This window comes from Chiloscyllium plagiosum, unplaced genomic scaffold (genome assembly GCF_037043375.1).
Source record: "Chiloscyllium plagiosum isolate Xiang-an unplaced genomic scaffold, Cpla_swu_hap1 HiC_scaffold_8, whole genome shotgun sequence".
NCBI lineage: Eukaryota > Metazoa > Chordata > Chondrichthyes > Orectolobiformes > Hemiscylliidae > Chiloscyllium > Chiloscyllium plagiosum.
Window position 1 is genome coordinate 46,412,604 of NW_028270146.1, and position 13,772 is coordinate 46,426,375.

The 13,772-nt window shown below is 40.0% G+C and overlaps 1 protein-coding gene across 9 annotated transcripts in view; it reads right to left on the minus strand.

Moving 5' to 3' along the window:
• Nucleotides 1-13,772, minus strand: part of LOC122553527 (echinoderm microtubule-associated protein-like 1) — a 291,564-nt gene that overhangs the window by 100,652 nt on the left and 177,140 nt on the right. For all 9 annotated transcript variants that reach the window (XM_043697435.2, XM_043697438.2, XM_087989779.1 and 6 more), the window contains exon 2: nt 3,218-3,400. In XM_043697435.2, the coding sequence (XP_043553370.1) occupies nt 3,218-3,400 (183 nt within the window). The remainder of the gene's footprint in view (nt 1-3,217; nt 3,401-13,772) is intronic.

A 13,772-nucleotide genomic window follows, 5' to 3' on the forward strand; every position in this document is an offset into this window, starting at 1 on the left:
GCCACAGTTGTTTAAAGACAATTTCACCTCCAGTTTAAATGGTACTTAGAGTGTGTTTGTGGTTCTGTTCATAAGGTTTGCTATTCCAAAGCAGTTTCAACTGGTTAACTTCAAATGATGAAGCTCTGACGATGAGTCACCAGCCTCGAAACATTAACTCTGTTTTCTACACTGCAGCCAGAACTGCTGAGTTTCTCCAGCAATTTCTGTTGTTGTTTCAGATCTCCAGCATCCACAATTCTTTATTTCATATTAACTTCAAATGAATTTTGCTTTGGACCTCATCATATTGTTCAAAATATGTGTGCATTAAATTTTAACTTGTGTCCAGATATTTTCACTGTATTTGCAAATGTAGGTTGAACTTCATTTTATCTTTAATTAATAGCGGCAAGATTATTGAGAATGCATTGAAGTGCATTCAATATTTCTTGAAAACAATTCTGCGTCGCTGTAGCATATTAACGTGAAGAGTCTTCTTTTTCCTCACAAAGCCTAAAATTTATTGCTGTCTGCCAAAGTGGAGTTGCTAGTACCATCACAAATCTGGAGCTAGATATGGAGATGCAACATGTGTTATTAAATATCCACAACTCCCAGCAATATCCATCATTCCATCAGTAGTATTGATTTAGCCAGGGAGTTTGGTTGTACACAGCATCCTAAAATTTGGAAGAGAAAGATAAATATATAGACTTCATTAATGAATCCAACTGTATTTGGGAAATTCCACTATGGTATTAAAAGTAAAATTCATTCCTTATTACTGAACACAAAATGAAGCTTGTCCAAATTAATTTTTAAGAAAGCAGAGTTTCAGAATTTATATTTAGACATTGCAGTAAATATTCAATCATAAGGTTCAGCCTTGTCCTGATGAATTAATTTCTTTGCTTTTAACTATTTTTGGTGCTCACATATCAGAAAGTCATTTTCCTTGGTAGTCTAGAACCTGGACATATGTGAGTCTCTGGTAATTTTGTACTGATTTGCATCTGAGGGCTTTGTCTGTTAGAACTTGTACGTATTTGAGTCTCTGAATGTTTTGTGATTCTGGTGGTAAAACAAACCTTCAATCTTGTGGTCATGGGTATCAATATGCATTTGAATATTTAACGTCAAATAATTAAATGTACTTGAGTACCTATATAAACTGAGTATTTAATTGTCTTTGTATGAATTAGAGTATCAGATGGTCATGTATCTAAATGTATGAGTTACTTATTATCTGTTAGGTAGATTCTTCAGTGTTTGTATATCAAATTCATTCAAACTGAAATTCAGATTTGCATGAGCCAAATTATTTACTCCCAGATTCAAAACCTGAATCTTATGCGAATGTTTAGATGTTAACTACAGTAAATTACTGGTCTTAACAATGTAATTATTAAGCAATAATTAGCAAATGGGAATATGCCAGTGTGAAACATTGTAAATAAAACTGTGCTATTTGTCAAAGGTAAAGTTGCCATAGTCCTACTAGACTGTAGAGCTGCGCTCTCACAGGAGAGAAAGCTGACTGGTGGTAGTTTAACTGTGGGTAAACTCGCCTCATATGAAGGGATAGGTTAAAACAGGAACCTCAGCCAGTGTAGGAATTGAACCAGCGCTGTTGGCACCATTCTGTAACTAGCTAACTGAGTAAACCAACCCCCTTCGGTGTTCAGCTAAACAGGTGGACCCCATGCAGTTAGTCAGACCTGTTACACTTCAATCCTCTATTAACTCAGTTAATAACTCACGTGACCCTGAAGCTTTTCCACAGTTATAAAGCTTTATTAATAATTTGTTTGTGACTGTATGCCATTTCAATGGTTTAGTACCATAAGAAATGCAATTATTTGTTCAGATGTTGCTGTTTCCTGATCTCAGTACAGAAGAACAACTTCCACATAATTATGCTTGAGGCTTGGGAACCACAAATATATAAGACATATTGTCATCTGAATTCCAGAGAGAGAGCTGGCAACATTAGAAAAAACTAGACATCAGCTGTCAACAACACTCCTTCACAATAAAAGGATCTGTACTGCGGCATGAAATTCCACTAATGTCATCTTTACTAAATTTGCTCTACAGCTGTTTAAATACATCATTCTGCTTCCTTATGGCTGACTGGCAATGTCCATTGAGTGCCCGCTCATTCCTTTAGCAGGTTCCTCTGGGACTCATCACAATCGGAAACGAGTCAATGCACCTGAGCTCGGGAGGGGAAGCTCAGCAAAAAGTTCCGGTTCCTGAATGACACCCAGTGGCTCCTTCTGGAAGAGCACATGTTCGGATGGTGTCTGAGGACAGGATTGGGCTAGGTTACGATGCCCAATGTAGTTAAGCAGAATCGAGGCTCGCATGCAAGTAAAGGCAACGTTAGGCTAAACAATAGACAGTGACCAGCGCATCTGAACCCAAATTCCAAAAAAGAAATATCATTGGAGGAAGAAAGAAAGATAGTAATTAGGGGAGGAAAGAATTATTTCATGGTTAGACTTAACCTTGGCCTTCTGGCACCTTGTGCTTCAAATTTAAAATCCTCAGCCTGCATTTGTCTTTCAATCCCCCACAACATTACCAAACACTCTTGCCAACTTCTCAAACCTCATCTCTTTCCCAAGATCTCCCTTTTTGACCGTCTCTTGTGCACCCTCCTACGTACCTTCATTTGCCTGAGTCCTTTGTCCATAGGTTTCACTCTCCTCCTTCAAAATACCTCAAGTTTCCATCTCCTTAACCGATTCTTTTGGTGAGCTGTCCTAAATTCCTCTTTCTTGGTTCACTGTTTGTACATTGCAAAACCTGATCAAGGCATTCCTCTGCATGAGCATGAACATTGTGTTACCCCAATCAGTCCTCACCAGTTCCCTCTCCAAGACACGACGTTCCAAAACTAACAGTGACAGAGAGCCTCGCCATGGAAATAAATGCAATGTTCACACCCACCCCTTTGCACAACAGCCACTCCCCCAACAGACACAAGAATCATCAGCCAAACAAATATGTCCCTTTCCCTTGTTAGCTGTTAAACAACTGCAAGATAGACAAACGCCCAAAGGCTAATTCAAGGGTAAATGTACCATAACTTCTAGATTATATGATGTAATCATATGATAAACATTATTTTTCAGAACTAGTCAGCATGTATGAAGTGCAATGATTGCTCCTCATACATGTTTACCTTTGCAATAAATATGCCCCATTTTACTTTCTGTTTCTTGGTTACCTTTGGTAGGTCCCTTCCTATTCAGCATGGCCTGTTGTTCTTCAGAAACATTCAAACGTCGGACTACATCAGCCAGTGCTGACTTGAGCAGCTGAATCTCATCCTCCTGCATCTGTACACGCTGCTCCAGAGAGGCGATTCGATCCGTCATCTCCATGCTGCTGGCTGCAGAGGCACTGTCATCTGAGGTAAAAGGAAGACAACACTAGCTGAAGGGATCAAGCAACACAATGGCCAACATTAAGAGGAACTTCTGTTAATGATCTATGTTTTCATTGTCACATGTGAACTGGTGACCAATTATTTTATTTTAACCATGGCCTTTATGCTTTAATTTCTTTACACAATTGTATTCCATGGCACAGGAGACACAGATTAATTGTGGAGGACTTTGTTGACATCCTAAATTTATCGGATAAGTAAAGCTCTAATGGGAAGATAGATCTGGAAGAGTATCATCATGAGAGACAAAGTAGTTTGCCAACTAATGGAACGGAAGGCAGATAGGTTGCCAGGACTTGATTACCTACATTCAAGGGTATTAAAGGAAATGGCTGCAGATATAGTATGGTAATTAGTCAAAATATTCCAGAACTCACAACTTTCTGGGAGGGTTCTAGCCGATTGAAAAAGCACTAAAGTGATGTCCTTGTTCAAGAAAGAAGGGAGACAGAAAGAAGGAAAGTATAAACCAGTTAAGGGAAAGTGAGGATTGCAGATGCTGGAGATCAGAGTCGAGAGTGGGGTGCTGGAAAAGCACAGCAGGTCAGACAGCAACCGAGGAGCAGGAGAATCAGGAATGAAGGGCTCTTACTCGAAACGTCGATTCGCCCGCTCCTTGGATGCTGCCTGACTTGCTGTGCTTTTCCAACACCACACTCTCGACTATAAACCAGTTAAGTCGAACATCTGCCTTTGGAAAATGCGAGAGTCCATTATTAGGGAAGAAATAGCAGGACATTTAGCGAAGCTTAACATTATCAAACATAGTCAGCATGGTTTTGCATAAAGGAAGTCGTGTCTCACAAATTTACTTGAGGTTTTTGAGGGTATAATGAGCAGAGTTGATGAAGGGAAACTGATAGATGTCCTCTACTTGGAGTTCCAGAACGCATTCAGCAAGTGCCACATAAAAGGCTATTGTACAAGAAGGGAGCTCATCATATTGAGAGTAATATATTTGCATTGATTGAGGCTTTGCAAAGGAAGGATAATAGAGATGCAGACAATTCAGATTAAACGTGCATTTTTCAGACTGGAAAGACATAACTAGTGGGATGCCACAATGATCAGGCTGAAGGCCTCAATTATTTACTATTTAGATAATGACTTGGAGGAGGGGGCAGAGTGTAATGATTCCAAATTTGTGGATAATGCAAAAATAGGTGAGAAGGCGTGTTGTGATGAAGACATATGCAAGACAACATTGATAGTTTATGTGAGTAGGCAAAAACTTGGCAGATGGAACTCAATATAAATACATGGAGAGAGATTCCAAATAGGCACAGTGGGACCTGGGTTTCTTGTGTTTGAAACTCAAAACATTAGCATGCAGGTGCAGCAAGTAACTAAGAAAATGTAGAGGTTGGAATGAGGTCAGCCAGGTGGACGTCACAAAGTACGAGTTTCCTGATTAGGGCTATTTATCTGGGTCTAATCAGGGAGCCCTGGCTGGCAGACAAGAACAGGAGTGTCAGGGGTTTTGTTCACTCTAGGAGACAGCAAATTAGATTTTGGCCTTTATTGCTTGGAGTTTGCTAGTTGAAAATAGGGAAGTCTTGTCATAACTGAGACCACACCTGAAGTACTAAGTACAGATTTGGTCCCTATATTTTAAAAAAATCATACTGGCCTCGGAGGCAATTTAAAAGGGCCTAATTATGGATGGAAATCAATTTTGTGGCTGGAAACTGTTAGGATTTATCTGAAAACTAGCAACTTAAGATTTTGTCTAATTATTAGATTCCAGAAATATGGAAAATGGCAAGACTAATCACTGTCCCAAAATGGTTTCTTGAATCAATATGCTGTCTATGAAAGTTATATAAACAATACAATGTACTAATCCTTTGCCCGTCTGCAAAAGTGCTCTGCTACTGTGAACTGTACAACTAATTAAACTGAGAATCCTTTACAGGTTTTGAGAGCAAAATCATGAATCAGACTCAAGCTCTGAAATCTTATTTCATCCAAGCAATAATAAATACAGACATGTTTTTGAGAAGTTCCTGGAATGATGCAGATATAGATTAATGGAAACCATTCAAACGTTGTATAGTTGTCACTCCCTGGCCACAAAATATAAGAAATGTAAAAATAAATTTTTAAAGGTAGGCATTACATTTTTCACCGTGTTAAGATTGAAGTACATTAAAATAAAACAAAGCTTGGTGATATTGTTATAATGATTTAAATAACATGTTTTCCGGTGAATATGACAAATGCTGATACAAAACTTACTAAATATGTTCCTTATTCAATGATAGATCTATTGTCAACAAGAGCAGATGGCCAGAATCAACACCTCAACAACTGTTGTTCCTTCACAGGAGCAACATTTGGGCAATGTCAATAAAACGTGGGATTGAACAGGGTGGGAAAGAAAAGAGAGATAGGCAACAGTTTGCAGATGTAGCACCATTTAAAAGAACCCAAGCTGTTAAAATTCTGACAGTGTTGTTCATATTTGTGAGAAATCCATTGCATTCCCTGGAGAATTTTAAACAATTTACAACCTTACCGAAGTCTGTGTTTGGAGCTTGCTGTATTAACTCATGTATTATTGACTAAGTTACAACAGGCTCCTTCCATGTTGCTATTAGGGGCACAGCTTCAGATCAGGTACCTGGTGTTAGGCTGAAATAGTGTTAGGCTGCAATTACTTGACAGTAATTACTTCTGAATTGGCCACTTAGTGAGCAGAGACCATGCTCACCATTCATTTAAAGACATTGGGTGGGGCTCTCTAAGCTGGAAGGCCAGCAGGATGGGAAGGGCTGATGCCTTCTGTTAGAGGGCTCCTCCTCTTGAGATGCCTGCTCAATAACTTTAGATTTAAAAGTGGTCTGACAGCTCCAAGGCTACCCATGTGGAGGCAGAATCCCTCCACAGGGCAGCCTGCCTCTACAGCTGTGGCCAGACAGATGGGGAGACTGCTTGGGGTGCTGCCCCCGATCTACAGCTAGACAGACAGTCTCTTTCCAATGAGATGTGGGCCCATAGGACAACTGGAAAATTCCAGCCAGGCTCTGTTCATTGGCTTCAGTAGGCCACTGATTAACCTCCTCTGACTACTCGCTGCTGACTACTGGTGTAGCGTCCAGACATTCTCTCACTTGCCTGAATATTTGCATCCCTTTTAGTGCAAACATTCAGTCCCAAGGGTTCCTTATATCAGAAAAGGTCATCAATTCCTGATTAAATCCTAATTAAAATGCCATATCAATTGAATAAGCTTTAAGGTTTAATCTGCAACAACTATAACAGTACAATGATTAATCTCATCAAGGTCTATACAATGCTGAATATATCACCATTTGCAAGTGATTTCATTAGATTTCCCAGTTACAGCTAAATGCTTTATGTCCTATTAAAGTGCAAATAATTACTTGCAAAGTTCTGTGGATGCTGGAGATCTGAAATAAAAAGTGACATTTTTGGAGAAACTGGAGTTTCAAAGAAGATCGTATCAGACTAAGAAAAGTTGATTTTGTTTCTCTCTCCACAGATTATGCTGAGTTTCCCCACAATTATTTGCTCTTTTAAGAACAAGAAAAATATTATAAAAGTTGTAAGTGAGACAAAATGGATGACAATGGTTATTAAAATTCAGTGAAGGACAGAGAAGGTTTAAGCCTTTCTCCATTCTCATTCCTCTGGTAAACAGCCTGCTGTGTGCAACATTTACTCAGTGTTGCTTCCATTAGACAAAAAGGATTAATCACAAAATTATAGTTAATGAGAAATCTGCCTACATGTCAGAAAAGAATCCAAATGATTTCAGCAGGTAACGATTGTAAATTCTGTGAGGAAATTGCTTCTCCAGATCACAGACTAGGAATTATGTAGGGAGTAACTCATCTTCTGACACCACAAAGCCTGTCCACCAACTATAACACAAAGGTTAGATTAGATTACTTACAGTGTGGAAACAGGCCCTTCGGCCCAACAAGTCCACACTGACCCGCCGAAGCGCAACCCACCCAGACCCATTCCCCTACATTTACCCCTTCACCTAACACTACGGGCAATTTAGAATGGCCAATTCACCTAACCCGCACATTTTTGGACTGTGGGAGGAAACCGGAGCACTCGGAGGAAACCCACGCAGACACGGGGAGAATGTGCAAACTCCACATAGTCAGTCGCCTGAGGCAGGAATTGAACCCGGGTCTCTGGCGCTGTGAGGCAGCAGTGCTAACCACTGTGCCACCCAACATGAGTGGCAGCTGAGTGGGTGCAACTCAAATAACATTCAAGAAGTCTGACACTATCCAAGACAAAGCAGCCTGCTCAATTGGCATTACAACTGTAAACATTCACATACCATCCTCCACCATTGACACTCAGTAACAGCAGTGCGTACTATCTGTGAGATGTACTTTAGAAATACGCCAAGGCTCCTTGTAGAACACTTACCAAACCCACAATAACTACCATCTAGAATGGTCTGGCGTTGCTCTCAATTTCTGCACTCCTTTCCGATGTAACATTAAAACATTCCAGAAAAAGAGAGGAAAAAGGGTCATCAGAGAATGAGAAATTTAAAGAATTCATTATCACTAATGAAATATTACAGTCAAAATTAGTGCACTGAAAGTGGTCACACCCCTTGTGCTGCATGGTCTACGTGCTAGTTTCTTATTATAAATAGGTGTCTAGAGAAATAGTGAAAGCATTGGTTTTGATCTTCCAGAACTCCCTAACTCTAAAATGGTAGGAAGGAAAAGGGGTAATCAGAGAATGAGAAACATAAAGAATTATTTCATCTAACAGTAAGTTTAGAGCTTACCAGAGAGCAGGCTGTTTTAGAATCAGTATTATGCAGTGAGATAAAATTAATTAATGATCTCACAGTCAAGGTACCTTAAGATGGAAGTGACAACAACATGATTTAATTCAGTTTGATGAAAAGAAAGATGTGGCTGAGACCTCTTTAACATTTTCAGAAGACAATTGTAAAGGCATAAAAACCAAGCTAGCAAATTAGGTTAATGGAAAGATCGATAGAAATGCAATGGCAAAGGTTGAAGGAGATATTTCACAATACACGGAATAAATATATTCCGAAGAGTAAGAAAAAAATCCAAGAGACAGACCCCCTGACCATGGTTAGCTAGAAGGTTTGAAGATTGTATAAAAGCGAGACAAAAAGTGTATAATTTTGCAAAGGCAATTTTCAGGTCAGAAGACTGGACAGAATATAAAGAACATCCAAGAATAAACAAAAAAGAATAAGGAGGGGAATATTATGAGAGAAAACCAGCTTGAAATATAAAAATAAATTCATGAATTTCCATAAATATTTTAAAATGTGAGTATCAGGCCTATAAAAAGTAAGTTTGGAGGCATAATACTGAAAAATAAGGAACTAGTGGAATCATTGAAACAGTATTTACATCAGTCTTCACTATACAAGATAACAAGGAAGATCCCAGAAGTAGCCATATATTAAGGTTTGGAAGGAGGGAGGAACTCACGAAAATTACACAATCACCAGAGAATAAATTGTAGCAGTTACAGGCTAACATGTGCATAGATCCTGTGGGTCTAAAAAAAGGTGGCTAGTGAGATAGCGATTCCAGTTTTAATTTTTCAAAACTCCCTTGATTCAGAGAAGGTCTCATGAGATTGAAATGAAACTTACCTATTCAAAAAGGAAGGAGACAGAAAGCAGGAAACTGCAGGCCAGTTAATTCAACATCTGTCTTTAGGAAGATGTTAGCAGCTATTATTAAACAAGTTATAGCAGGGCACTTATACAAGTTCAAGAGAATCAGGCAACAGGAACATGGTTTTGTGGAACGGAAATCATATTTAACTAAACTAATGGAGTTCTTTAAGGAAGTAACATTTTCTGAAGGAAACTGGTGAATACACTGTACCTATATTTCCAGAAGGCATCTGATAAAGTGCCAAATCAAAGACTGCGCAGAAAATAAACATTGGTGGAGTTGGGGATAGCATATTGACATGATTGGAAGCAGAATGTAGGCATAAATCTTTTTTATCAGCTTGGCAAACAGGTTACTGCAGTCCATAAAGTATTAGAGGGACACGAAGGCTTATGATCTACTTTGTTTGAATGAAATGCATGATGAGGTGGTGACAGGAGAAAGGGGGAGGGGTAGAATATGACATAAGCTTTAACGATTAGGACTGTCAAGTTACTTAAACAGTATCATTTTGGAAGCAACTTGACTGAAAGGTAATGATATGGTTTAAGAAAGTGTGATCACAGCATGCGGAATGCCACTTACTCTAACCTCCATGCATTTGCTGACTATATCAGTACAGGTAGTTACACAGCTGACTGAGTAGATTAGCGTTAAGGCAGTATTGGAAATGCCAGTGTTAAACACAGACTTTGTTGAGCTATTTCTGAAGTCTGGCATGACGCTCTCAAATTTTAGCTATTTGAAATATACTAACAGTGTGATCCTCCATTTACACTGATGCATTGATCATTGCAATTCCAAAGCAGCACAGGAACCATGAATTGGCAGGTTTCAAATGTGTATTGCTGCTAATAGCAGCTCTGCATTCTCTTGTTATTGTTCCTCCTCAAAATAATGCCTGTATTCAACTGGAACTTGATCAAAATGTATATAATTACAGTAAATGATATACTGTACATGGAAGAATTTGCATCCAGAAGCCATTATTTTGATACATAAAACTGCACAGAAGCATTGTAAAATCTTGGATACACCCTTTCATAGCCATCTCTCTTAGTCAAGAATCAACCAACACAGAACGTTTTATACAAGACAGAATGTCTTTGTTTAGGTTATAGGCAATGTAATCCATACTTTAGTCCATATTTTGTTCCTTGGTTTAGCATGTTTTGTTTTATATTTGGAATATTTTTGTCTAATTTCACACCACAGGACATGCGCCACTAAAGACATTTCTAAATTAATCAAGCACTAACAGCAGCTGTAACTGTACCAGCCACTGAACTAAGTCTATTGCCTCCATTTCTCACTCTCTCATAAATAACGTTCAGGCAATACAATGTCAAGCAGTAAATCAGAGTGGATAGTAAGAGTGCACAAAGAAAATGCAAGAAAAATAGGACAGAATTTAATTTCCCACCACCAAGCCCTGGTGAATTCAGCTGCTTGGTCTGGCAGGAGAGTTCACCTTCCAACATCCTGATTTTTTTATCAAATCTAAAGCAGAAAAACTTTGAGGTATCCTACCCTATCAAAATATCAATTTAGGCCTTTTTAAAGTGGACAATTGATTCCCTATTGGACTTGCTTTGGGCTTCTTATTGCTTATTCAAAGACAGTCTACAGCTGATCAAGGTACATCAGGAAGAGTAAGAATCCTACTGACCGCCACACCGACTCTAACTCCAACTCCAGGCCTCCCCCCCCACCAACCCCTCCCCCCTCCCCCACCACTCCCTTACCAGTAACCCTCTCACTATGACAGGTTTTCCTTTTCAATAAGTTCATGGCATTACTGGCCAGACCAGAATTGATTGTGTATCTCCTGGAGAAGGTGGTGGTGACCCATCTTCTCGAACCACTGCAATCCTTAGGGTGCAGGGCAGCCTCACTTGTCAAGGAGAGACTTCTAGGATGTTAATCAAGTGATCGTGAAGGAACAGCAACATATTTTCAAGCCAGGATGGTGAGTGGCTTGGAGAGGAACTTGTAAGAAATGGGACTACCTTGTCATTGTAGATGGTAGGATCATGGATTTGGAAAATGCTGTTGCAGAGGCCTTGGTGAGTTACTGCGGTGAATCTCATAGATGGTGCACACTGCTGCCGCTCTGTTTCGGTGGTGAAGTGAAGGAAGGTTGAAGTTGTGAGATGGGGTGCCAATCAAACCAGCTGTTTTATCTTATTTGAGATCATGCCTCTCGAGTATTGTTAGAGCTGCACTGATCCAGGTAAGTGAGGAATATTCCATCACACTCCTAATTTGTACCTTGCAGTTAGTGGGCAAGAGTTGCAGAGACAGAAGGTGGATTGCTCAGAATTCCCAAACTCTGATCTGCACAAACCACAGTATTTATATGTCTGCTCCAGTTCAGTTCTGGTCATTGGTAACCCCCAGGATGCTGATAAAGCAGTTTTCAGTGATGGTAATGAGATTGAATGTCAAGGGAAAATGGTTAGATTCTCACTTGTTGAAGATGATCATTTCCTAACACTTGTGTGACAGATGTTACTTGCTATTTGTCAGCCCGAACCTAGATATTTTCAGTTTCTTGCTACATTAGGACATGGACTGCTTCACTATCTGAGGAGTTGCAAGTGGTGGTGAATATTGCACAATCAGCGAAAATCCCACTTCTGATTTTATGATGGAGGGAAAGTCATTTAGGGTTGGGACACTACCCTGAGGTGACAGACTTCGTAGCAGTTTGATTTAACTGAATGGCTTGCTCAGCCATTTTAGAGTGCAGTTAAGAATCAATCATATTACTGCAAATCTGGGGTCATGTGCAGGCTAAATCAGCTAGAGATGGCATAATACTTTCCATGAAAAATATTTGTGAACAAAGTGGATTTTATAACTATTGATTTTCATCAGTTTTCTCAGATTCTTTTGTTGAATTCAGATTTCACAAATGATATAGTAGGATTTCATCCAACATTACCATAACGTTTGCCTATGGCTCTAGATTATCAGTCCATTGCCATTATCACTGCACCCCCAACTCCATTCCACTATCACTTACCTTTATCTTGAGACCCCTGGTAAGGCCCAAGTGAATTGCCAGCAGCAGCCACTACTCCCAATGGCATTGCCAGCCTCTGACTGTCCAGGACACTTGGAGACAAAGTTTATTCCTTCGTGGGGAAGTACAACAACTAAATGGCTCCCATGGAATGAGAATCTCCATGAGTAGGGTTGACAATCATTGACATAGTTTCCCCAGGCTACTTCTCCTGAAATATGTTTATGGGATGTGGATGTTACTGGCAAAGCCAACAATTGGAGATCCCAGGTTCAGTAATAGACAGTGTCACCCTCATTATATTTTATTCATATACTTTGAGCTTCATAATTGATTCTTAGTCAAATCACATGGAATCTGTAATGTTACCACTGTCTCGAAATGTCTGTAGCTCATACAAGCGTCACAGTGACTCGCAGGTGAACTTTATCCCTGTGCAGAAGCTGCACCTGGAGACCTCATTCCTTTTTCAATTGCTGTTTCCAAGTTAGCTTGTATGGCACAGGAGAGTGGGAAGTTAATAACACAGACTTAAAAAACATTCAACATGTCATCTCTGGATTATTCAGGCTGCATACTTATATTTGTAAGCTTAGAATAGATTGTTTTACAAATCTTTGAATAATGTGATGGTATCGTGTTTATTCCACCCTTATACATTGCAGCTTAACTCCTAAAACTTGTCAACTTTTAAACAAAAATAGTTAAAAAGATAAGTTTAATGTCCAAGTGAAAAATCAATTAAACGTGGCCCATATCTCCCCAACTCCAGATCATCAATACCAGATGTGTAATCCAAGATATGTTAGGATCGTGCAAAAACCTGGAATTAATCACTCAGTGTGAAATGCCCACAAATGTTTAATGAACAAATTTCCTGCTCTCACTTACCTTATCACTCCCAACCCACTTACCTGGATACTTATCCAGTAGATGTTAGTACAATCTGAGTCTAATTCCTGGAAAGTACCAAAATAACCTTTCCAACACTCACATTGATTGGACTCTCAATTCCCCAAGACCCTGACTGAGCCCCTGACACTGACTCAGGAATCCCCAACACCTGAATTGATTAATCCTTACCACCAGGCTCCCCCACCAACCTGACAGGGTCCAAATCTGACAAATCTTACCAATCCACACATGCACCCACCTGCTACGCCTGACTCTCTGTCGGCTACGTCGAATACTCCACTTCAGTACCTGCACAGGCACTGTGCCCCAACTCCTCCACCGTTACACCAATGACTGCATCGGCGCAGTGTCCTGCACCCAGACTGAACTGGAGCAGTTCATTGACTTCTCCCACAAATTCCACCCTGCCCTCAAATTCACTTGGTCCACCTGGAAACCTCCCTCCCCTTTCTCGACTTCTCCATTTCTATCTCTGGCAACAATCTCCAGACAGACGTTTACTATAAACCCACAGAATCTCACAACTACCTGGACTACACCACCTTCCACCCAGTATCCAGCAAGAACTAAATCCCGTTCTCCCAACTCCGCCGCCTCCGCCACATCTGCTCAGACGAGGAGACATTTCACTCCCAAACATCCCAGATGTCCACCTATTTCAAACAATGCGCTTTTCCCCCCTCTGTCATCCAGATAGCCCTCCACTGCACCATCTCCA